At 39.2% G+C, this 26,135-nt stretch overlaps 1 protein-coding gene across 1 annotated transcript in view; it reads right to left on the bottom strand.

The window, feature by feature from the left end:
• Nucleotides 1–19,075, bottom strand: part of LOC100445724 (EF-hand calcium-binding domain-containing protein 3) — a 544,420-nt gene extending 525,345 nt beyond the window's left edge. The window contains exons 1-6 of the mRNA XM_063718854.1: nt 18,868–19,075; nt 18,280–18,349; nt 16,465–16,626; nt 14,471–14,585; nt 7,500–7,660; nt 840–951 (exon numbers count right to left, since the gene is read on the bottom strand). Coding sequence (XP_063574924.1) covers nt 840–951; nt 7,500–7,660; nt 14,471–14,500 — 303 coding nt within the window. The 5' untranslated portion in view covers nt 14,501–14,585; nt 16,465–16,626; nt 18,280–18,349; nt 18,868–19,075. The remainder of the gene's footprint in view (nt 1–839; nt 952–7,499; nt 7,661–14,470; nt 14,586–16,464; nt 16,627–18,279; nt 18,350–18,867) is intronic.
• Nucleotides 19,076–26,135: the final 7,060 nt, after the last annotated feature.

Below are 26,135 nucleotides of genomic sequence, written 5' to 3'. Positions count from 1 at the left end.
CTGCAGCTTCACTCCTGAAGCCAGCAAGACCACGAGCCCACCGGGAGGAACGAACAACTCCAGACGCACCACCTTAAGAGCTGCAACACTCACCGCGAAGGTCTGCAGCTTCACTCCTGAGCCAGCGAGACCACGAACCCACCAGAAGGAAGAAACTCTGAACACATCCAAACATCAGAAGGAACTCCAGACGCACCACCTTAACAGCTGTAACACTCACTGCGAGGGTCCACGGCTTCATTCTTGAAGTCAGTGAGACCAAGAACCCACCAATTCCGGACACATAAGTATATCATAGTGACTGACTACACAAAAAGATATTCCATGTTCTAATATCTGAAACCTGTGAATGTCACCTTATTTGGAGAAAATGTCTTTGCAGATGTAATCAAGATCTTGAAATGAAATATACAATGACAGACGTGCTTGTAAGAGAAAGGAAGAAGGAGATGAGATACAGACACAGGAAAAAAGGCCATGTGAAGACTCATGGGAAGATGGAGGCAGAGATTGGAGTTATGCTGCCACAAACCAAAGAACACCTAGGGTTCCTGTTAAAAAAGCAAAAATGTTAGCAGAGAGCACAGCAAAAAAGACAAAAAATAAGTTTAATAGGGAAAAACCACAAATTTTTCATAAATTCCTGAAAAGATTCCTTGTTCTATTTTTTTTTAAGGAGAAGGAAAAGGAGAATTAAGAACAGAAGAGGAGGAGCAAGAGCAGGTAGTAATATTTAAGACTGTGACATTTCAACACTTGGACTAAAAAATATAAGGGAATGTTTGAGGGCTAAGGAAAACGCTTGAAGGTAAAAGAAAAATTTCCAAATCTTTATTTACCTCAGTTCTTTTACTGTGCTGTTGTACTTGTAAACTCTTTCTCCCAACTTTTTTTTCTCCTGAAAAATCAGAGGACTTTTCTTCTCCACAAAGGATTATTGATGTTTCAAATCTAAATGACACAGAAATTGGAATCATTCTTGAATTTCTCTTTGCTTTTTCTTATTCTTTTCAACTTTTAATTATGGAAATTTTCAAACATATACAAAAGTATACAGAATCCCATCAACCAGTTTCAACAGTGGTCAATCCTATTCCATCTGTATCCCATCCCTGTTCCCATCCCTTATTATTTTTAAAATAAATCACAGTATATTATTTCCATCTGTAAAGATTTTAATAGAAATCTCTACAAGGTGTCTTTTTTTGTAGAGATTGGGCTGGGTGCGGAGGTGCACACCTGTAATCCCAGAACTTTGAGAGGCCAAGGTGGGCAGATTGCTTGAGGTCAGAAGTTCAAGACCAGCCTGGCAAACATGGTGAAACCCCATCTCTACTAAAAATACCAAAAAAATAGACAGACGTGGTGACACATGCCTGTAGTCCCAGCTACTCAGGAGGCTGAGGCACAAGAATCGCTTGAACCTGGGAAGTGAACTGAGATTGAGCCACTGCACTCCAGCCTGGGTGACACAGCAAGACTCCATCTCAAAAACAAAACAAAACAAAACAAAAAACACTAAAAATTAACAATTTCTTAATATCATCAAATATACAGGCACCATTCACATTTCCAGTTGTCTCGTAAATGTCATAAAATTTTTTAACATTTTGCATCAGGACTCAATAAAATCCTAGCATCATAATTGACTGAAATGTCTTTTTAACTTCTTTTCATCTATAAGTTCTCCTTCTATACCTTTTATTATCATTATAATTATTATTACTAGGTCATTTGTCCTATAGATTTTCCACAGTCAGGATTTTGCTGATTATATCACCATGGTTGTAGGATTCTAGAAGCTTGAACATATTAACATTCAATAGTTGAGGGAGATGCAAAACCACTCTCTAGGTGGTGACATTATTCCATCAGGAAGCGCATAATGTCCAATTGGCTATTTGTGGTATTAGCAGCTACTTATACATAATAACTAGATCCAGTAAATCATGAGGGACTGGCTGGGCATGGTAGCTCATGCCTGTAATTACAGCACTTTGGGAAGCCAAGGTGGGCAAATCACCTGAGGTTGGGAGTTCAAGACTAGCCTGGACAATATGATGAAACCCTGTCTCTACTAAAAAAAAAAAAAAAAAAAAATTAGCCTGGTGTGGTGGTGCACGCCTGTAGTTCCAGCTACTCAGGAGTCTGAGGCAGGAGAACTGCTTGAACTTGGGAAGCAGAGGTTGCGAGCCAAGATCGCACCATTGCACTCCAGCCTGGGTGACAGGGCAAGACTCTGTCTCAAAAATAAATAAATAAAAATAAAAATAATAAATCATGAGAGACTGAAAAGTGGTTATATTATAAATCTATCATTCCTTCAATCATTAGCTAGAATATTTCTTTTTTGTATGTGTAGAGATGGGATCTTGCTAAGTTGCCCAGACTGGAGTACAGTGACTATTCACAGGTGTGATTATAATACACACTACAGTTTCAGACTCCCAGGCTCAAGTGATTGTCCCACCTCAGCCTCCTGAGTACTGAATTATAGGCACACACCACCATGCCTGGCTGCTAGAATATTTCTACAAATAGAAACTTTCTCTCATGTACTACTGGGTTGCCTAGTGGTATAGTTCATATAGAAAGGCAAGATATAGACAGATTGAACTGATTTTTAAAAAAAAAAGAACAAGAAAGAAAGAAAGGTAAGATAATTACTCTATTGTTTTCCTCTATTTACCACTTTTCATAACAAAGACTTGGCTCACTTGTAACCTCTAAAAATGACAAAATAATTTTATACCATTTTGAACACACAGACTTAAATATATTTGATGCAGTTTAATTCCCTGAAATTATTATACTTATTGATGCTCTAATTTTCTCATCTTTTATAGGAAAAGGTGGGAGCCTCTTCGAGTGGGCTCTTGAGTCCTTTTGATGAATCCCTGATAGCAGTCTTTTTTATTAATAGTTTCCTTATCTCCGGAAGACAAGAAGTTCCAGGCTTACTGTACATTTCCTCTCACAGACATGCAATCAGCATTTCTCTAAAAAGCCTTTTAATAAGAAATGGTATTTCAAGATTAAAGTTTGGGCACTAGAAGCTGAACTTCTTTTTAATCAACATTCTTCTTTCTTATTGTTTGGTTTTCTCTTATTTCTCCTTTTTCCTCTTCTTATTGGACTGTCAAAAACCTTTTTTTTTTTTTGAGATGGAGTCTCACTCTGTTGCCCAGGCTAAAAGCACAGTGGTACGATCTCAAGACCTTTCATAACACAAACATTCCATAAACCAGGGGTCCCCAAACTCTGGCCCGTGACCCAAAACTGGTCCGCACAGTAGGAGGTAAGTGGCTGGAGAGTAAGCCTTACCACCTGAGCTCCACCTCCTGTCAGATCAGCGGCAGCATTAGATTCTCACAGGGGCACAAACCCTACTGTGAACTGTGCATGCGAGAGATCTAGGATTTGCCTCCTTATGAGAAACTAATGCCTGATGATCTTCTGAGGTGGAACAGTTTCATCCAGAAACTACCCCTGCCTCCTCCCCATCCCCTCGTCCGTGGAAAAATTATCTCCCATTAAATTGGTCCCTAGTGCCAAAAAGTCTGGAGACCACTGCCATAAACTACACAACAATAAGATAAAATGTAATTATGAATTACATTTGAATTAAATTTTAGAAGAGAAGACACATACTCTTAGAAAGTGCTTCAAGTAATCCAGGGTAGACTTAAATTTCAACAACAACCCATCAGGACAGTGACCAACTAGACTATATCTACAACAGCTTCAGGTGAACTCAGCCCTAAGCAAAACTGTGACATAAAAAAAATATTATAATTCATGCCACTCCCTTTCTTTAGCAAGTACCTTGGCCTTTTTTTCCAATTTTATTTATTTATTTTATTTTAAATTGATAGACAAAATTATATGTATTTATTGTTTCTTAAATTTATTTTTAATTGACAAATAAAATTGTATGTATTTATGGTGTACCCTGCTCTTTTTTTCTGACTTATTTCTCCAAGAAAAAGTATCTTGCTTTTTTGACACACTATCCCTTTAAATCCAATCTCCCAAATTCATACCCTGTGAACCCCATACTTTGCTCTTCACTTCCCTGAAGCTGCCATATGATTAGATCCCTCTGCAGTCCTTCAGTCTCAAAGCAAGGACTTTCAACTATTTTGCCTATGACCCACAGTCAAAAGTACATTTTCTATTGAGGTACAATATACATATACAGAGAGAAGAGGTGCAATAGAAAGCAAGGGAGAGAGAGGAGGAGGAAAAAGCACTCTAATGTTTTCAATTCTATTCTAACTTATTTATTAAAAAAAAAAAAACTAGTAGTAAACCAGCTGCAGTGGCTCTCACCTGTAATCCCAGCACTTTGGGAGGCCAAAGTGGGAGGACTGCTCCAGGCCAGGAGTTCAAGACCAGCCTGGGCAATATAGTGAGACCTCACCTCTCCAAAAAATTTAAAAATTAGCCAGGCGTGGTGGTGCACACCTGTAATCCTAGCTAATCAGGAGTCTGGAGCAGGAGAATCCCTTAAGCCCAGGAGTTCCAGGCTGTGATGAGCTACGATCATGCCACTGCACTCCAGCCAGGGTGGCAGAGTAAACTCCTGCCTCAAGAAAGAAAGAAAGAAAAAAAAAAACTAGTAGTGACCTCCTAAACTGATTTCATGACCCATTAATGAGTCACAACCTGCAGTTTACTGGTGCTTTATATCCCCCATATATCCTTATTGAAGTTGAGCCTTCTTATTTCTAGTATAATCATGACTTCCACTCCATTACATGACTTTTGATCTTTCATCTTTTTTCAAAACATGATAAAGAAAATAAATTTTTAATCTGATGAATGCAAGGCCTCTTTAAATTATCAGGCCCAAAGAGGCATTAAAATGAGATAGCAGTCACTGTCTCACATGCCCTTGAGCTAAGCAATTATTTCAAAGTTGCCTATTATGTGGACTCTAGACTGTCACCAAGTAGCCACAAATTAACCTAACAATGCCATACACTGGATACTATAACTCATAACGCTACAGTTCAGCCATATATAGCCAATCACTAATCAATGTTATTTCTGTAAGCCAGTAAGAATTCCTGAAAAACAACTTTTGTAATCAACCCATCTCCTGATTGGTTCCTTTTTTCTTTAAAATATTGAACCTCTCCTTTGTTCTCTAGAGTACCTCCCAGTGTTTCCCAGGCTGCAGTCCTCAACCTGGGCCTAAACAAACTCTCTACTTATATTAATTTTGCCTCAGTTTCCTTATTTAGGTAAACAAAAGTATAAGTGTATTTTTTAATTATGAGCTACTTCACACATTTCATAGAATAAGGATGATTTGGTATAAATAATGAATAAGTAAAAACATTTGTCCTGTACCCCATTTTTAAATTTTTTTTGTTTTTATATATTTAGAGGGTACAAGTGCAGATTTCTTTCCTACATGCACATAGGCATTGTGGTGAGTTTAGGCTTTCAGTGTACCCATCACCAAATTCAACCCTCACCCCTCCTCCTACCTTTTGTAGTCCCAATGTCTATTATTCTACTCTGTATGTCCATGTGTAGCCATTGTTTAGCTCCCACTTACAAGGGAAAACATGCACTGTACCCCATTCTTTTGAGGCATGTGCTTCCCACAGTGCTAACCTATCTTGAAGAAAGCTAATGGAAGAAGGTAAAAGGAGGCTCCCACGACCTTCCTTTTCTTCCTAGGTAACAAGCTTTATTGTAGTCTTCTAGAAATAATTGCTTCATCTTTTGCCATCTAACAAACAGGAGTAGTGGTGAAAATGTTAGATTAAATAAAAGTGAAATACAGATTTCTGGAAGGTAGAGGAGATTTTTATTTAGGTACCTCTCCAATCACAATGTGTAGGTAATTTCCAGTTTCACCAACAGGTAAGATGAGCATTTAGTTAAAGATAAAGTGACATAAGCTCTGAATATTTTCCCAGAGGCTTTTAGATTTTTTTTTTATTTTTTAGTCATTTTATAAATAATAAATACAGATTGAGTATTTCTCCTACATGCATTTAAAATGCTAGAACTTCTATGACTAACAAAAGGCAACCAGGCAATGCAGTATACAAGGAAGAACTGCTAAAAGATTCAAATAGCTTGGCCGGGCGCAGTGGCTCACGCCTGTAATCCCAGCACTTCGGGAGGCTCAGGCAGGCAGATCATGAGGTCAGGAGTTCAAGACCAGCCTAGCCAATATGGTGAAATCTCGTCTCTACTAAAAATACAAAAAAAAAAAAAAAAAAAACTGGCCAGGTGCGGTGGCTCACGCCTGTAATCCCCACACTTTGGGAGGCAGAAGCGGGCAGATCATGAGGTCAGGAGATCGAGACCATCATGGCTAACATGGTGAAACCCCGTCTCTACTAAAAGTACAAAAAATTAGCCAGGCATGGTGGTGGTGGCCTATAATCCCAGCTACTCGGGAGGCTGAGGCAGGAGAATGGCTTGAACCCGGGAGGCAGAGCTTGCAGTGAGCCAAGATCGTGCCACTGCACTCCAGCCTGGGCAACACAGCGAGACTCCGTTTCAGAAAAAAAAAAAATAGACGAGTGTGATGATGGCGCACGCCTGTAGTCCCAGCTACTTGGGAGGCTGAAGCAGAAGAATCACTTGAACCCAGAAGGTGGAGGTTGCAGTGAGCCATGGCTGCGCCACTCACTGCACTCCAGCCTGGGTGACACAGTGAGACTCCATCTCAAAAAAAAAAAAAGAAAAACTATTCAAATATCTTAATTTCATGGAAGGCACAAAGCCAAGCCTAGAGGAAAGAACCTTCTGTTTCCTTCTTAAATTCTCTTTAAGACAAACTTAACAGACATATGGATAATTGTTCTCCTCTAACTAGAATCCTATGATTCCAGTTAGCTTATAGCTTCCTTATAGGCTTCCACATGTGATATAGTTTGACTTTGTGTCCCTACCTAAATCTCATGTTGAATTGTAATCCCCAGTATTGGGGGAGAGACCTGGTAGGAAGTGATTGGATCATGGGGGCAGATTTCCCACTTGTTGTTCTCATGATACTGAGTGAGTTCTCATGAGATCTGTTTGTTTAAAAGTATGTGGCACTTCCCTCTTCACTCTCTCTCCTGCTGGCCTTGTGAAGATATGCTTGCTCCCCATTCCCCTTCCACCAGGATTCTAAGTTTCCTGAGGCTTCCCCAGCCTCACTTCCTGCAAAGTCTGCAGAACCATGAGCAATTAAACCTCTTTTCTTTATAAATTACGTAGTCTCAAGTAGTTCTTTATAACAATGTGAGAACCGACTTAGACAACATGGAAGCCTATAGACTTCCACATGGCTGTGAGAGAAGTCAGAAAAAATGTAAGAACAGCTATTTAGGAGTTAAAATTATGCTACTGAAAGAATGACCACAAATATGCATGATCCTATACACATGGTACATTATGAGAACACATAAGCCACAGCTACATTTTGGCACTGTTAACTTGCAAAAGTATAATTCAATAAAGTAAGTTCAGAGTTTTTAACTTACATTTTTTTATATTCTGGGCTCAAACTCCTAATTTCTGGTGAAATTTTCTTCTCTATTGTTTTAGAAAACTTGATGTATTTCTTGTGGTTAATAGTTCCTGATGGCAAGTCAGTTGCAAAAGAATTAGAGCCATCATCTAATAAGTCAATATTTTCCTCTGCCTGGGGAATATAAGAGCCACAATCAAGCATGTCCTCTTTGCACATACATATTAAATATGACATTCTGGGTCAATCATTCATTTTAGACCGATATTCTTTCTCAAATAGTGCTACCAAAGAGAATTTTGTTGAAAAAGGTTTTACTCACTAATGTATTATTTTTCCAGATTCAGTACATACTCTAAATAACTCCAATTATCCTTAGTGCATTATACAGCTATAAAATGAACATTATTTATGAACATGTCTAACAGTTATTACATCTAGCACTTTTTCTTTTTTTGAGACAGGGTCTCTTTTTGTTGCCTAGGGTGGAGTCCGGTGGTGCAATCATGGCTCACTGCAGCCTTGACCTCCCAGGCTCAAGCAATTCTCCCACCTCAGCCTCCTGAGAAGCAGAGACCACAGACATGCACTATCACACCTGGCTAATTTTTTATTATTTGTAGAGACGAGGTCTCTCTACATTGCCAAGGCTGGTCTCGAACTTCTGAGCTCAAGCAGTCCTCCCACCTCAGCCTCCCAAAGTGCTAGGATTATAGGCATGAGCTACCTCTCCCAGCCTGGATCTAGCTCTTAAGGCATCAAGGTACAAAAGTTTATCATACTCTTTGCCAAGCAAGGTACAAAAGTTTATCATACTCTTTGCACAGCAGTATTTTTATTATAAAAATTAACTCGATTTTAGATACAAACCAAAGCCATGATCCATGAAAGAAATAATCGATAAGTTAAACTTCATTTAAATTAAAAGCTTCTGCTCTGTGAAAGACACCATATCAAGACAATGAAAGGACAAGTCACAGACTGGGAGAAAATGTTTTCAAAAGACATATCTCATAAAGAACTGTTATCCAAAATATACAAAGAACTCTTAAAACATAATAAAAAAGAAATCAATTTTAAAATGAGCTAAAGACTTGAACAGACACCTCACCAAAGAAGATATACAGAAACATGGTAAATAATGATACGAAAAGAGGCTCAACATTATACTGGGATTAGGGAACTGCAAATTAAAAGGAAATACCATTACATACCTGTTAGAATGATGAAATTTTAACCAAAAAAAATATAAAACTTTGATAAAAGAAACTGAAGAAGACATAAATAAATGAGAAAATAGCCCAAATTCATGGATTCAAAAAATTAATATTGTTTAAATGTCCATACTTTCCAATGTTATCTACAGATTCAATGTAATTCCTCTCAAAATCCTGATGTCATTTTTCACAGAAATAAAAAAATCCTAACATTCATATGGAAACAGAAAACACCCCATATAGCCAAAGCAATCTTAAGCAAAAAGAGCAAAGTTGGAGGCATCACACTTCCTAATTTCAAAACAGGTGATAAAGCTATAGTAATCAAAACAGAACGTTACTGGCATAAAAACAGACACACAAATCAATAGGACAGGATAGAAAGCCTAGAAATTTTCCAAATATTTACAGTCAGCTGATTTTCAACAAAGGTGCCAAGTACACACAATGGGGAAAGAACAGTCTCTTCAATAAACGGCATTGGGAAAACTGGATATCCTTTTGCAGAAAAATGAAATTGGGACATTATCTCACACCATATACAAAAATCAATTTAAAATGCATTAAAGATTTAAACACAAGACCTAAACTTTTAAAGTTACAAGAAGATAGGGGAAAAGCTCTACCACATCGGTCTGGGGAATGATTTGTTGGATAAGACTCTATAAGCACAGGCAACAAAAGCAAAAATGGAAAATGGGATTATATGAAACTAAAAAGCTTCTGTACAGCAAGGGAAACAATCAACAGGGGAGAAACAACCCACAGAAGGGGAGAAAATATTTGCAAACCTTACATCTGTTAAGGCGATAAAGGATTTATACCCAAATTACATAAGGAACTCAACTCAAGCAAGAAAACAAACTATCCAATTAAAAAATGTGTGAAGGATCTGAACAGACATTCTCAAAAGAAGACATACGAATGGCCTATAGGTTTGTGAAAAAATGCTCAATATCACTAATTATTAGGGAAATGCAAAATAAAACTGCAATGAGATATCATCTCACACTATTCTGATATTCTGTTAGCTATTCTGTTAGAATAGCTATTATCAAAAAGACAAAGGATAACAAGTGTTGGCAAGGATGTGGAGAAAAGGGAACATCTGCACACTGTTGGTATGAATGTTAGTACAGCCATTCTAGAAAACAGTATGGAGGTTCCTCAAAAACTAAAAACAGAATTACCATGTGATCCAGCAATCCCACTTCTGGGTATATATCCAAAGGAATTGAAATTAATATGTTGAAGAGATATCTGCACTCCCATATTCATTTCAGCATTATTCACAATAGCCAAGATATAAAAGTAATCTAAGTGTCCATCAACAAATGAATACATAAAGAAAATGTGGTGAACATATACAAATGAATACTATACAGCCTTTAAAAAGAAGGAAACTCTGTCATTCACCATAACATGGATAGAACTGGAAGACATTATGCTAAGTAAAATAAGCCAGGCACAGAAAGACAAACACTGTATGATCTCACTTACATGTGAAATCTAAAAATGTTGTTCTCATAGAAACAGGGAATAGAAAGATGGTTATCAGAGGCTGGGGGGTGGAGAGGTTTGGGGGAGGAAGAGGGATGGGGAATGGGAAGACATTGATCAAAGGGTACAGAGTTTCAGTTAGACTGGAGGAACAAGTTTTAGTGATCTAATGCATTGGTGAACATTGTTAGTAAATAATATATACTTCAAAATCACTAAAATATTTTTTATGTTCTTACCACAAAAAAATAAGTTGGTAATGATTATGTTAATAGCTAGATTAAATATTTCTATAATGTACACATAGATCAAAATACTGCATTATGCCCCAAAAATACACACAATTATTATTTGTCAATCTAAAATAATAATAAAAAACTCAATTAAGAAAAAAGAATGGCAATAATCCAAAACCCTGACAACAACAAATGCTGGCAAGGATGTGAAGCAAGAACTCTCATCATTGCTGATGGGAATGCAAAATGGTACAACCACTTTGGAAGACAGTTTGGCAGTTTCTTACAAAATTAAACATACTTTTACCATACAATCCAACTATTGCACTTGTTGGTATTTACTCAAACAAGTTGAAACTTTATTTCCACATAAAAACCTACAATTGGATGTTTATAGCAGCTGTACTCATAATTGCCAAAACTTGAAAGCAATCAAGATGTCCTTCAGTAATTAATAAATAAACTGTGTTAAATGTAGAGAATGGGATATTATTTAGTGCTACAAAGAAGTGAGCTATCCAGCCTTGAAAATACATTTAAAAACTTTAAATGCACATTAAGTGAAAAAAGCCCGACCTGAATGGCTCCATATTGTATAACTCCAACTATATAACATTCTGGAAAAGGCAAAACTATGGAGACAGTAAAAAATCAGTGTTTGCCAGGGGATGGGGGAAGGAGAAGTAAATAGCTAGAGCACAGAGGATTTTAGGGCAATGTGATTATGCTGTATGATACTATAATGATGACTATATGTCATAATACATTGGTTCAAACTCATAGAATGGACAACAAACGTGAACTCTAATGTAAACTATGGACTTTGAGTGATAATGATGTGCCAATGTTGGTTCACCAATTACAACAAATGTACCACTCTGGTACAGGATGTTGATAGCAGGGTAAGCTGTGCATGTATAGGGGCAGTAGGTATACGGTAACTCTGTATTTTCTGCTCATTTTTTTTATGAACCTAAAACTGCTCTAAAAAAAAAGTCTACATATTTAAGACCTGAAACCATAAAAATTCTAGAAGACTACCTAGGAAAAACTCTTTTGGACACTGGCTTAGGCGAAGAATTTATGACTATGACCCCAAAAGCAAATGCAACAAAAACAAAAATAAATAAATGAGACCTAATTAAATTCAGAAGCTCTTGCACAGCAAAAATAATAATCAACACAGTAAACAGACAACCAACAGAATGGGAGAAAATATTTGCAAACTATACATCCAACAAAGGACTAATAACCAGAATTTACAAGGAATTCAAACAAATCAGCAGCCAAAAAAAAAAGTACTCCCATTAAAAAGTGGGAAAATAACATGAACAGATATTTCTCAAAAGAAGATATACAAATGGTCAACAAATATATGAAAAATGCTCAACATCACCTATCACCAGGGAAATGCAAATTAAAACCACAATAAGATATCACCTTACCCCAGCCAGAATGACCATTATTAAAAAGTCAAAAAACAATAAATGTTGGTGCAGATGGGATGATGTAAATTAGTATAATTTCCACAGAAAACAGTATGGAGATTTCTCAAAGAAATAAAGGTAGATCTATCACTCAATCCTGCAATCCCACTACTGGGTATCTACCCAAAGGGAAAAAAAAGTTATTATATCAAAAAAAAAAACCTACACATATATGTTTATCTCAACACAATTCACAATACCAAAGGTATGGAACCAACCTAAGTGCCCATCAACTGATGAGAGGTTAAAGAAAATGTGGTATATATACTACGGAATACTACTCATCCATAAAAAAGAACAAAATAATGTCTTTTGCAGCAACTTGGATGAAACTGGAGGCCATTATCCTAAGTGAAGTAACTCAGGAACAAAAAAACCAAATACCGCATATTCTCATTTACAAATGGGAGCTAAGCTATGGATCCAAAAAGGCATATAGAGTGCTAGAGATTCAGAAGTGGAGACGGGGCAGGGAAGTGAAGGATGAAAAACTACCTGTTGGGTACAATGTATACTATTCAGGTAACAGGTACACTGAAAGCCCAGACTTCACCACTGTATAATTCAGCCATGTAACCAAAAACCACTTGTACCCCTGAAGCTATTGAAATAAAAAATATTAAATAAATAAATATCTTTCTCTACAAAAAATAAAATAACAAAAAACAAAGCCTATATTTTAAAAAAAAAGAAGCTATATTGCTTCTAAGTAGACACCTCTCCCCACGCCCCCCCAAAAAGAAACAGAGTTTAGTGACAATAAACATGTTTAGAAAAAGAAGAATGCAGTTGGAAATATTCTATCCTGAAATTTGGCTGTTTGCTTAAGACAACTGGCGGCATCCAGTCGATCAAAGGTGCATTAGTCCTGAGTCTTTGAACCCAAAGGTGACCCTGAAGATTACACAGACAATTTATAAAGATTACCAAGGAAGTTTAGAGAGAATCTCTATTTCCACAGGATGGAAATTAACAGAACGATTTCAGTGACTTTTAGAATCTGCATCATTTGTCTTATAACAAAGGCATACCTTTAAATTGTTTCAAAAAGGCAATTCGATTTGCTGCCTTGATGAGATGTGTATTACAAATGATGAAAGGATTCCTAAAGAGATTGAAAAAAATGACTCAAAATAGAAAGCTGAGGGGGAAAGGGGGTAGGAAATCTAAAAAGACAGAAAAATCTGTTACCAAAGGCCAAGTGAATGAAAACAAAGAGTAGAAGCTTTTGACACAGAAGAAGAAAAGAATCTCAGAAACACTGTAGGAAAAGGTGAGTCATCTGGGAAGTATAAATTATACAGTCTAAGGAAAACAAACTGGTATGATACTTTAATATTAATTTTTAAGAATTCATCTTCAAAATCAGTTTATAAGGGCAAAATCAACAAAGTAGTAGGTATAAAAAGGTAAACTTTAAATATATATGATATAAAGTACATATCTCAGCACTTTTCAAGAGTCTCTGAGATTATCTTTCAGACTATAGTATAGGTACATGTTTTACACAGTAGCGTCAGATCTGTTAAAAGGATAAATTTAAAAGATTAGGACTCTCAATTGACAATGCTGAATTTCACTTGAGCCTTAAACTCCCAGAAAACAGCGAGGGTTAAAGGAATCCCCCCACCCTTTTGTGTTCTGGAAAATGGCTTACTACAAACCACCCCTCCCCATATGACTTAGGTAAGACTCTGGAATGCCCCCCTTGTTTACTTATGACAATGCCAGACACACCCCCTCAAAATTCCCTTTCTTTTTGTCATAAATTATTAGCTGAATTGTTTTATCCCCAGTGATAATCAGAATAAAATAGACTGACTTCATGATGAAATACTCTCCAGTCTATTTATCTAATCGTTCTACTATTTCATCCCATTTCCCCACACCTGGTTCTTTCCAGCGTCTCTCTATAAAAGAAAACTTCTGCCCAACCCTTGAGACACCTGCAGATCTTACGGTCACAGCATTCTTTCCATTGCAATAGTCCTCCTCCTCTTCCAATTTCAGTAGTCCCTTTTTTCCCTTGCAATAATTATTTTGAATAAAGTCTCTGCTTACTAAGTCCAGATTTGTTTTTATTTGAAAAAATTTGTCTTATTTGACACAATACTAGCAAAAAAAGGCGGAGGCATCTAAAAAGACAGAAGGCCATAAAACTCTGAAGTACAGATAAGAGGGCTAAAGAAATTTGATGTCCTCTACATTATTTTTTGGTTATACTCTCACATCATTAATTACATTATCTACAACCTCTCATGTAAGTTTAACCCTTTTGATCTCCACAAAAATTATCCAGGTCTGTATCCCACCAAAATACTCTCATCATACACCACAGAAGATCTCTCAGTATTATATGGGTTGTTGGGATAGGAGTTCAATACATGTTCACTAAAATGACTCAAAAGTCATCTCAGTTACTCAGCCAGGTTCCTTATAACTATTACTCTATGAATTTGCTTACTGATTATGAATATGAGGTAATGTAAACTAATTTTAAAAAGAAGAAAGAAGAAATCTTTAGAAACTGTTTTAAATAAATACCTGGCAGAATAAATGTACTTTAGTTTCCATCTTTCTGTTTAGAGGTAAATTCTGTCCTTAAGGACTCCAGGCTTTGATGAACAAGTATGAATGAGCAATAATACAAAAGGATTTCCTGCCAAAAAAAGAGAAAGAAAAAATCATATGCTTGTTTAGGACACTTAAGCAATTATATTTACCTACCTGAAGTTATCTCTTCAATGTAACACTGACTTGGGGTATGATACACAACATTTCACCAACACAGATATGTGGGCAAACACTTGAAAAAGCAGTTAGTAGACTATAAATCACAGATCATCCAATTCCTTAACTTTACCTTTTGTGGTATGAGAAATCCAGTTTCAAATGGCATACAAAGCTGAGAAATCCAATTACATCTGTTTATTTAAATAAACCCTGAGAAGCAGAACTGCTAAGACCGTAGTAATCACTCATGTTACTGAATGCTTACTGTGTGCTAAATATTATGATAAAGACTTGAAGGAATCAAGTTTCCCAAGATCACACAGCCAGCAAATAGTAGAGACAGAATTTGAATTCAGACAATTTAACTCCAAGCCTGTGGTCTTCAGTCCCATAGAACATTGCCTCTCAAAACAATGCTACTGCAAATAAAAGATGGTGTAGGCTGGGCGCAGTGGTTCACGTCTGTAATCCCAGCACTATGGGAGGCCAAGGTGGGCAGATCACGAGGTCAAGAGATTGAGACCATCCTGGCCAATATGGTGAAACCCCGTCTCTAATAAAAATACAAATCAATTAGTTGGACGTGGTGGCATGTGCCTATAATCCCAGATACTCAGGAGGCTGAGGCAGAATCGCTTGAATCTGGGAGGTGGAGATTGCAGTCAGCCAAGATTGCACCACTGCACTCCAGCCTGGGATATAAAGCGAGACTGTCTCAAAAAAAAAAAAAAAAAAAAAATGTCAGGTATGATGACTCACACCTGTAATCCCAGCACTTTAAGAGGCCAAGGCACGTGGATCACGAGGTCGGGAGTTCAAGACGAGCCTGGCAAAGATGATGAAACCCCGTCTCTACTAAAAATACAAAAATTAGCCGAGTGTGGTGGCACGCGTCTACAATCCCAGCTACTCAGGAGGCTGAGGCAAAGAACTGCTTGAACCCAGGAGGCAGAGGTTGCAGTGGGCCAAGATCGCGCCACTGCACTCCAACCTGGGTGCAAGACTGTATCAAAAAAAAAAAAAGAAAAGAAAAGAAAAGAAAGAAAGAAAAGATGGTGTAGCCTCACTTCAAACCAAAGACTTTCACATTATGCAAATGTGATAACCAACACTTAGAAATTCCTCAAATTTTCACATTTTCAACTCACATCTGAGTTACATTTGATGAGCTATTTATCACAGTGCTAGTAGCTATATTACATTACATTGCTAGTTATAATCATCAGTCTTTTTCTTGTAAAGTTTAACTGCAAGTATTAATATTCTAATGAAGACAGAGTACTTAAAATCATTTTTATTTATTTCTGACATATGTTAATAGTCATTATTTTTCAAAGTGATATGTCCAACATTCCTGGAAATCAAAATATGTTAAAATAAAATAGAACCACATTGAAAATACCCATCTCAGAAAATATTAGAAATCTATGCAGGTCTCCCCAGTAACCCATCCTATGTAATCTCTTCTAGATCTTCTCCAACCAGTTCAATATTTACCTCTAAACTACTGTGCATAGCACTTACTGCCTTCACTATTCTTGTCTTCACTATTTAACTGACATTAATCATTTGCCTTGTATTTGTATTTTTCATATGTATAGCTCCTATACCAACTATAGCCTAAATTTATAAAGAACTGGGACTGGTAACTTATCATTCTTAAAATTATTTCTCACAGTATCAAATACAATGGTATATATATAATGAAGGAAAGAGTAGAGGAAAGGAGGAATGGTATGCAGGGAGGGGAAAAGAGAGGGAGAGAGAGATGAATGAACAAATTCCCTTCCTACTAAGCTACTCACCAAGAGTTCTTAAATCATCAAAGTGCTTAATTAAGCAGAGTTGACACGTTTTGAACAAAGCTTGAAAGGAACAATCGTTCTGTAATTTATTGACCAGATTATCAAAAAGTTGGCAGGTCTTAATTTGCTGGATGAGTCAGGTACCGCATAAGCCTCTCCAAACTTAAAAGAAAAAATTAACTTAGAAAGTCTATTCCCTGTAACTCTGACAAAATAATTGTTTCTCAACTATTTCAATCCTATCTTCTATCGGTGAACTTGCAGGAACAAATCAAGAGAAATGGAGGGAGTCGTATCCCTTTTCTCCAGTCATCTATCCATTCACCTTTCTATCCATGAATTCAACGTATATGTCTGCATGCTTAGTATGCACTAGGTTCTCTCCCAGGCTCTAGGGATATACCAATGATATATATAAAATCTGCCCTCATAAAGCTTACATTCTAGTCAGGGAGTGAAATGATAAAATAGAAAAATAAAACATATCATATGTTACCTGCAATAAGTACAAAAAAAAAGTAAAGCAGGGAGGGGAATATGAAATGTAGTATTAGGGGAAGAGATGCAGGGAACAGAATGGGTGGCCAAGGAAGACCTTACTGAGAGGGGACTTTTGAGTACAGACCTGCAGGAACTGAAGTAGGGAGCTGATTAATATCTTAGGGAAGAGCATTTCAGCCAGAAAGAAAAGTAAGTACAAAAGCCCCGAGGCAAGAAGAATGTTCAAGGAATAGTGGGAAGGCCCCAGGAGGCTGAAGCAGGAGAGATTAGAGAGGCTAAGTGAAAGTGGCAGATCATGGAGGATCCCTAGATGACAGTAAGAACTGTGGCTTGTACTCTGAAGGAGTGACAAGCATTGGAAGAGTTCTGAGGAGAAGGATTACATAATCTGAAGTTCTTTCTGAAAGGATCACTCTGGTTACTGTGAGGAGGGAAATCAGGTAGGTCTGGGTTCCTGAATGCCAAGTGAAGAAAGTACTTCAAGAGTGAGCAATCAGGCTGTGCATGGTGGCTTATGCAGGTAATCCCAACACTTTGATGTGGGGGTGGGGTGGGGTTCTAAGCACGAGGGCCACTTAAGGCCAGGAGTTCGAGACCAGCCTGGGCAACAGTGAAACTCCCACCTCTACAGAATTTTTTTTTTAATTAGCTGGACATGGCGACCTTAGTCCCAGCTACTCCAAAGACTGAGCCAGGAGGATCTTTTGAGCCCAGGAGTTTGAAGCTGCAGTGGGCTATGATTGCACCACTGCACTCCAGCCTGGGCGACAGAGTGAGACCTTGTCTCAAAAAAAAAATTAAAAAAAAAAAGTCGGGGGGTAGGGGGCTAAGATCAGTACTGAATAGTTCGCTAGGTTTCACAACACGGAGGACACTGACAACCTTGAAAGGAGCCATCTGGGTGGGGTGGTAAGGAGACAATGTCCTCAGAGTGAGTACAAGAGAGAACGGGGTAGAGAAATTGAACCCAGCCAGTTGGGTAGGCTCTTTCAAGGAGTTATGTTGTTAAGAGAAATAAGGTAGTCGCTGAGAGGAAAATGGGGCTGTGAGGGTTTAAGATGAGAAAAACAAAGGCGTCTTCACTGAAGCATGACTCTGTAAGACATCCTTTCACAAAATACCTTCCTCTTTCCTCTCATGCCACATTTCCCTCACAAGCCGCCCGACTCGCTCGCTTTTCTCTCGCCAGAGAGACGAAAACGTCATTAATACCAACTGCATACACAACTCCATTGCAGCTACTGCCATTCATGAACGTTCAAACTTTCGTCACCCTGTTTTCATATTTGCGTAACAAACGTGGCGTGAACGAACCTCCACCTCTTCCAAGAACCCACGCTGAGGAGGCTTCCCATAGACCCTGCTCTTATGAAGCCAATGACTTCTACAGGAAGAAAGAGGACCTGTGAGCTAGCAAGTGAACGACCCGCAGGATGGAAATGAGTGCCCTAATAGAGGTCTCCGCCTCCCGCTGAAGGAGCAGGGAAGTGACCCCACCCCCGCGACAGCCAGCCTTCTACAACAACCACCATTTCTGAGGAACCACCTGATCAGTCCCAGTCACCCTTCACTCTGCCCCTTTGTCCCACTCGGTCCCCTCATTGTTCCTTTCTGGAACCTTCCTTCACCCAGCCCCACCACTGTTCTTCCTCCCTCGCACCCTACTGCATTCTCCACCCTCCACCTCGAAGGCTCCCCTCCCAATTCCTCAGCGTGTCTCAACTCCCTTCCCCACCTCTGTCCCCCAAGGGTCCCACTACCGGCCCGAGCCGCCCTCCCTTCCTCTTGGCTCGAGGCCCCTGCGCTCTCTGCGGTCAGCCCCTGCGGCCCCTCGGGCGGCGCTGCTCTAGCTCTGCAGCCTTCCCAGGCTCCCGCGCAGCGCGGCCCCGCCCCCGCGGTCACCTGACCGAGCCCAACGCTCCGCCCACCGAGCGCCCCGAGCGGAGCGGGCCCAGGGCCCTCTCCGCCGTCGAGCTGGTGCTGCCACGGCCACCGCCACCGCCCAGGGGCTCAGGAGCCGTGGGGAGCGGCTGAACTCAACACCGCCTCCGCGCTGACTGGAAGGCGCTGCGGCCGCGCCGGCCTGCCCCACCTCATAAGGGCCTGTGACCTCACGAGGCAAGCCGCCGGGCGCTGCTTTCGAGCGGCGGGGGCTCCTGTCCGTGCGCTTTCCTCCCGCAACCCCGGCCTGGATTCCGCCCTCCGTCCTTGCCACCCGCTCGCCACTCTTCCCTAATCGCTGTTCATCCTCCGGTGCGCTGTCCCGCCATGGTCTGACCCCACTTCAATCTTATCTTCGGTCCATCCTTTGAACACCCCGACCCCCGACCCCTTTCTTCCAAAACATTCCATCCTTCTTGGCTTCTGCTACTCAATAATGGACGGCAGCTCGAAGGCCATATGTCCCACGGCTTTGCTGAAATTTGTCTCGGGTTGCCTTTCAGGAGACTGTGGTTTCCTTTTGAAAGAGATACTTTGATTGGTTTGGTTTTCTTCTGTGTGTTTGTTTTTCCTATGTATTTATTGTATGCAGTTGGGCAAAATACTTACGCTCTCTGAGTCTCGATTTTCTCATTCTTCCAGGGTTGTGGGAATTCAAAAATATATACGTAGTGCTCAATAAATGTTACAATATTTAATCCCTTCCGTGATACTACTGTGTTCATTTACATCTTAAACCTTGCTTTGTAGACATTCTTTAATATTTTATTTTGATTTTTATTATTAAATATATATACAAATCATAATTGTAAATATTTAATGGGGTACAATGTGATATTTTAATATATGTATACAATGTGGAACGACTAAGTCAAGCTTAACATATCTATCACCTCATTTAACGTTTTTTATGGTGAGACATTTGAAATTTACTCTTGGCAGTTTTGAGATATACGATATATTATTATTAGCTATAGTCACCACACTATGCAATAGATCTCAGAAACTTGTTGCTTTTGTCTGACTGAACCTTGTACCCTTTGAACAGCATCTCCCCATCCTGCATCTCCTACCCGCCCCGTCCCTTCCCAGCCTCTAGCCACTATTCTACTATCTACTTCTATGAGTTTGACTTTTTAAGATTCCACATATAAGTGAGATCATGTGGTATGTGTCTTTCTGTGCCTGGCTTTTTTCACTTAGTATGTCCTCCAAGTTCATTCATGTTGTCACAAATGACAGAAATTCTTTTTTAAGGCTGAACAGTATCCATTGTATATGTTTACTACATTTTCTTTATCCATTCATCCATCGATGGACACAGGTTGATTCCATTATCTCAGCGATTGTGCATAATGCTGAAATGAACATGGAAGTGCAAATAAGTCTTTGATATACTGATTTCAGTTACTCAGTATATGCCCAGAAATAGCATCGCTGGATCATATGGTAGTTCTATTTTTAATTTTTTGGGAAACCTCCATATAGTTTTCCATAATGGCTGTAATAACACCAACAGTGTAAAAGTTTTCTCCACATCCTCACCAACACATTTTTTCATTATTTTGATAATAGTCATTCTTTTTTTTTTTTTTTTGAGATGGAATCACTCTGTTGCCCAGGCTGGAGTGCAGTGGTGCAATCTCAAATCACTGCAACCTCCATTCCTGGGTTCAAGCGATCTTCCTGCCTCAGCCTCCCAAGTAGCTGGGATTACAAGCATGTGCCTCCACACTTTGCTAATTTCTGTATTTTTAGTAGAGATGGCGTTTCACCATGTTGGCCAGGCTGGTCTCAAACTGCTGACCCTCAAGTCAATGCCCACCTCAGCCTCCCAAAGTACTGAGATTACAGGTGGGAGTCACCACACCCAGCTTAATAGCCATGCTAACAGGTATGAGGTGATATTGTAATTTTATTTTGCATTTCCCTAATAATAGTGATTTTTTTTTCACAAACCTGTTGGCCATTTGTATGTCTTTTACGAATGGCTGTGTCAGGCAGGGCATGGTGGCTCACACCCATAATCTCAGCACTTTGGGAGGCCAAGATGGGAGGACCACTTGAGCCCAAGAGTCTGAGACCAGCCTGGGCAACATAGTGAGGCCTCATCTCTACAAAAAAAATTTAAAAAAGAAGTCTGTTCAGATTATTTGCCTATTTTTAAAATCAGGTTATTTGCTTTCTTGCTACTGAGTTTCTTGTATATCTTGGATTTTAACCCCTTGTCAGATGTATAATTAGTAAATATTTTCTCCCATTCAGTGGGTTGTCTCTTCACTCTGTTAACTGTTTCCTTTGATGTCTAGAAGTTTTTAGTTTCATGTAATCCCATGTGTTTATTTTTTGTTTTCTCGCCTGTGTTTTTGAGGTCATGTCCAAAACAGTGCCCAGACCAATGTAGTGGAGCTTTCCCCCTGTTTTCTTCTAGTGGCTTTCTTCTATTTTTTCTTCTAGTAGCTTTCCCCCTATGTTTTCTTCTAGTAGTTCCAGTCTTACATGTAAGTCTTTAATCCATTTTGACTTTTGTGTACAGTGTGAGATAAGTGTCCAATTTCATTTTTCCACACATGGATATGCGGTTTCCCAACAGTTTTTATCAAAGAGATTCCTTTCCCCATTGAGTGTTCTTGGCTCCTTATCAAAATTCAATTGTCTGTAAATTCTGGACTCTCTGGTATGTACTATTGGACAATGTATCTGTTTTTATGGAATACCATGCTGTTTTGATTACTGTAACTTTGTCGTTTATTTTAAAGTCAGGTACTGTGATGCCTTCAGCTTTGTTTTTTTTTATTTTTGAGGTGGAGTCTGGCTCTGTCTCTCAGGCTGGAGTGGAGTGGCACAATCTCGGCTCACTGCAACCTCCGCCTCTTGGGTTCAAGTGATTTTCCTGCCTCAGCCTCCCGAGTAGCTGGGACTAGGGGCGTGCACCACCACGCCTGGCTAATTTTTTTGTATTATTAGTAGAGACGGGGTTTTTTTACCATGTTGGCCAGGCTGGTCTTGAATTCCTGACCTCATGATCTGCCCGCCTCGGCCTCCCAAAGTACTGGGATTACAGGCATGAGCCACCGCACCTGGCCCAGCTTTGTTCTTTTTGCTCAAGATTGCTTTGGTTATTTGGGATCTTTTACGGTTCCATATGAATTTTAGGATTTTTTTATTTCCATGAAAAATAACTCTGGAATTTTGATAGGAATTGCATTGAATCTATAGATCACTTTGAGTAGCATGGGCATTTTAATTATATTAATTATTGCAATCCAAGAACACGGGATGTCTTTTCGTTTATTTGTGTTTTTTCCAATTCTTTCCTCAGTGTTTTTTAGTTTTTAGTATAAAGATCTTTCATTTTCTTGGTTAAATTTACATGTTTTTGTTTCAGTTTTGGTTTTAGCTAATGTAAGTAGAATTATTTTCTTAATTTCTTTTTTGGATTTGTTGTTGGCATCTAGAAATGCTGCTGATTTTTGTGGGTTGACTGTGTACAGCAATTTTACTGACTTTATTAGTTCTAACAGTTTTTTTGGTGGAATCTTTTGAGTTTTCTATATATAAGATCATATTATCAACAAAGAGAAAATTCCAATGCTTCCTTTCCTATTAAGATGCCTTTTATTTCTCTTGCTTAATTATTCTGACTAGAACTTCCAGTGCTATGTTGAAAAAAAAAAAAAAAAGCAGTAAGAGTGGGCATCCTTTTCTTGTTCCTGATCTTAAAGGGAATGCCTTCAACTTTTCACTGTTGAGAATGTTAGCTGTAGGCTTGTCATATATGACCTTTATTGTGTTGAGGTACGTTCCTTCTATACCTAATTTGTTGAGAATTTTCATCATGAAAGGATGTTCAATTTCGTCAAATGCTTTTTATGTATCTATTGAAATTATCATATGATTTTTGTTTATGTGGTGTATCACATTTATAGATTCCCATATGTTGAACCATACTTGCATCCCAGGGATAAATCCCACTAGATCATGGTGAATTATTCTTTGAATGTATTGTTGAAGTCAGTATGCTAGTATTTTGTTGAGGATTTTTGTATCTATACTCATTAGGGATATGACCTGTAATTCTTTAGTGCTTTTTAAATGTATATAGTTTATCTCCCCAAAGATTCTGAAATATCTGAGTGCTGAGACCATGTCTTTTATTTTTGTAAATACCCCTCAATCCACCCTCCATCCCCCGCTTTCCCACTCCCCACGCCTGTTGTGTTTAAGGATGGTACCTCAGAGTACTGTTCAATCAGGCAAAAGACTCTAAAGATTTTAAGAGTGGCTGGGTGCAGTGGCTCACGCCTGTAATCCCAACACTTTGAGAGGCCGAGGCGGGTGGATCACCTGAGGTCAGGAGTTGGAGACCAGCCTGGCCAACATGGTGAAATCTCATCTCTACAAAAATACAAAAAAATTAGCCGAGCGTGGTAGCAGGTGCCTGTAATATTCCAGCTACTCGGGAGGCTGAGGCTGGAGAATTGCTTGAACCCGGGAGGCGGAGATTGCGGTGACCCAAGATCTCGCCACTGCACTCCAGCCTGGGTGACAGAGTAAGACTCCGTCTCAGAAAAAAGATTTTAAGAGTATGGCTCACAGGTCCTCTCATTCAAACAATAGGACTTCTAAGAAACTTAAGGTCTTTGTCCTTCAGCAGAAGCCCAAGGTAGAAAAAGACATATCTCAAAGGTATTTGCTGCCATGGCTTTTGTCTCCTGGACTAAAACCCAGTAAGATTCACAGTAGATTCAAAAATTGTTTTAAGAGAATTGTATTGTCAGAAATACTGTCAGCTTGAGCTGAAAAAGGGTACAAAAAGGAAAGGGGCCTTTGGACCCTTTCTACAAACACATTTCTACAAACAGGAAGCAGGCTAAGAAAACTATTTAGGTCCAAACACATCTCCCTTTCACACAAAAAAGGATGACTTAGAGGATAAAACCAAGAGCCCAGAGGGTGGAACCGAAAGCCATAGGGAGTTATTCCCAGGCTTTGAATGTAGAACTGCAAACCTGTACTCAAATGGATTTCAGAATTACTATGAACCAGTGACTTCCGTGCACCTTGTTTTCCACGTGTTGGAACAGGAGTGTCTATAGCAGTTATCTCCCTGCCCCTGCTGTTTTAAATTGGTTGCTGTGGGGAAAGGAGCATATGACCTTTTTCTTTTTGTTCGCAGAACTTCAGATTGAAAGGCATGTACTTGAGTAGCTGCATTTAAGGAATTACACCCAAGAAGTCTCATCTTCCCTGGACTTAAGTAGAGGATAAAATTCTGAACTTTGAACTGATGCTATAATGGGATAAGACTCTGGGGCCTTAGAAGGGGTAAGTTTATTTTGCATGTGGGAGAACTATAAATAATTTGTGACCAGAGGGTGGCCTGAGGTAGTCTTAAAATATGTCCACAAACACTTTGATATTTGTATTCATTTCCTATGCTGTGGTAACAAATTACCACAAACTTAGTGGCTTAAATAGCACAAATTTATTATCCCAAATTTCTGGAGGCCAGAAGTACAAAATGAGCCCTACAGTGTTAAAATCAAAGGCTGCATTTCTTATTGAGGCTGTGGAGGAGAATCCATTCTTTGCCTTTTCCAACTTCTATGGGCTGTATACATTCCTTGACTTATGGCCATATCAGTCTGACCCACTTCCATTCACTCTCACTCTGGCCCTCCTAACTCCCTCTCCTTTTTTTTTTTTTTTTTTTGAGACAGAGTATTACTCTGTCATTCAGGCTGGAGTTCTGTGGCACAATCTCGGCTCACTGTAACCTTTGCCTCCTGGGTTCAAGCGATTCTCATGCCTTGGCCTCACAAGTAGTTGGGATTACAGGTGGGTGCCACCACGCCCAACTAATTTTTTTGTATTTTTAGTAGAGACAGGGTTTCGCCATGTTGGCCAGGCTGGTCTCAAACTCATGGCCTTAAGTGATCCAACTACCTCAGCCTCCCAAAGTCCTGGGATTACAGGCATGAGCCACTAAGCCCAGCCCTGACCCCCTCTTGTAAGGACACTTGCGATTACATTGAGCCTCCCCAGATAACCCAGGATGATTGCCTCATCTAAAGATCATTAATTATGTCAACAAAGTTGTCTGTTCCACGTAAGGTAACATATTCACAGGTTCTGGAGATGGGGATGTGGCTGTCTTTGGGGGGCAATGATTCTGTACACAATGCTCCTCCCTTCAAGAGGTGGCATCTATTTCCCTCCTCTTGAATGTTGGCTGGATTTAGTGAGCTACTTCTAATGAATAGTGTATGGCAGAAATTATGGTGTGACACTTACAAAACTAAGTCATAAAAAAACTTGTGGCTTCCTCCCTGTTCTCTCTTGGATTACTCCCTCTGGGAAAAACTAGCTGACATGTCATGCAGACACTCAAGCAGTCCTATAGAGATGTCCAAGTGGTGAGGAACTAAGGCCTATTGCCAATAGCCAGCATGGAATTGATGCCTCCTGCCAACAGCCATGTGAGTAAGCCATCTTAGAAAAGGATTCTCCAGCCCTTTTTAGCCTTCAACCGACTACAGCCCTGGCCAACAGTTTGACTCCAACCTCATGAGAGTCTCTGAGCCAGAACCACCCAGCTAAGCCATTCCTAAATTCCTGACCACAGAAACAGCAAGATAATGTTTGTTGTTTTAAGCTACTAAACTGTGGAGCAATTTCTTATGCAGCAACAGATAACTAATACAATCCCCACTCGGTGCGGTGGCATGCACCTGTAGTCCCAGCTACTTGGGGAGGTTGAGGTGGGAGGATTGCTTCAACCCAGCAGTTCGAGTCCAACTTGGGCAACATAGCAAGACCTTACCTCCTTAAAAAAAATTCAAAAATAAATAAAATAATACAATCCCTAAGGTCACATATTGAGCTATGAGGACTACTTAACTTCTAGGTATTAACTCTGCATTCCCACCTGCAAGATGAAGGAAATGGAGAAAAGTATGTTCCTTCCCTTAAACAGCATTTACTGGAAGTTGCATACACCTCTTTCATTTACATCTCATTGTCTATGAGATGGACATGGCACATGTAGCTACAAGATTTTTGCATGCTCTTTGTATCTAGCAACTTTACTAAATTTGCTTATTAGTAATAAAAGAATAATATTTATTCTGGGCAACCATGTGCCCAACTAAACAGCAGAAGTTCTAATATTATGTGAGAAGGAGAACACATACTGGGCACAATCAGCAATCTCTGTCACAATGGTG

Source organism: Pongo abelii, chromosome 19 (genome assembly GCF_028885655.2).
Source record: "Pongo abelii isolate AG06213 chromosome 19, NHGRI_mPonAbe1-v2.0_pri, whole genome shotgun sequence".
Lineage (NCBI taxonomy): Eukaryota > Metazoa > Chordata > Mammalia > Primates > Hominidae > Pongo > Pongo abelii.
This window is presented reverse-complemented; position numbering and strand designations above follow the sequence as displayed.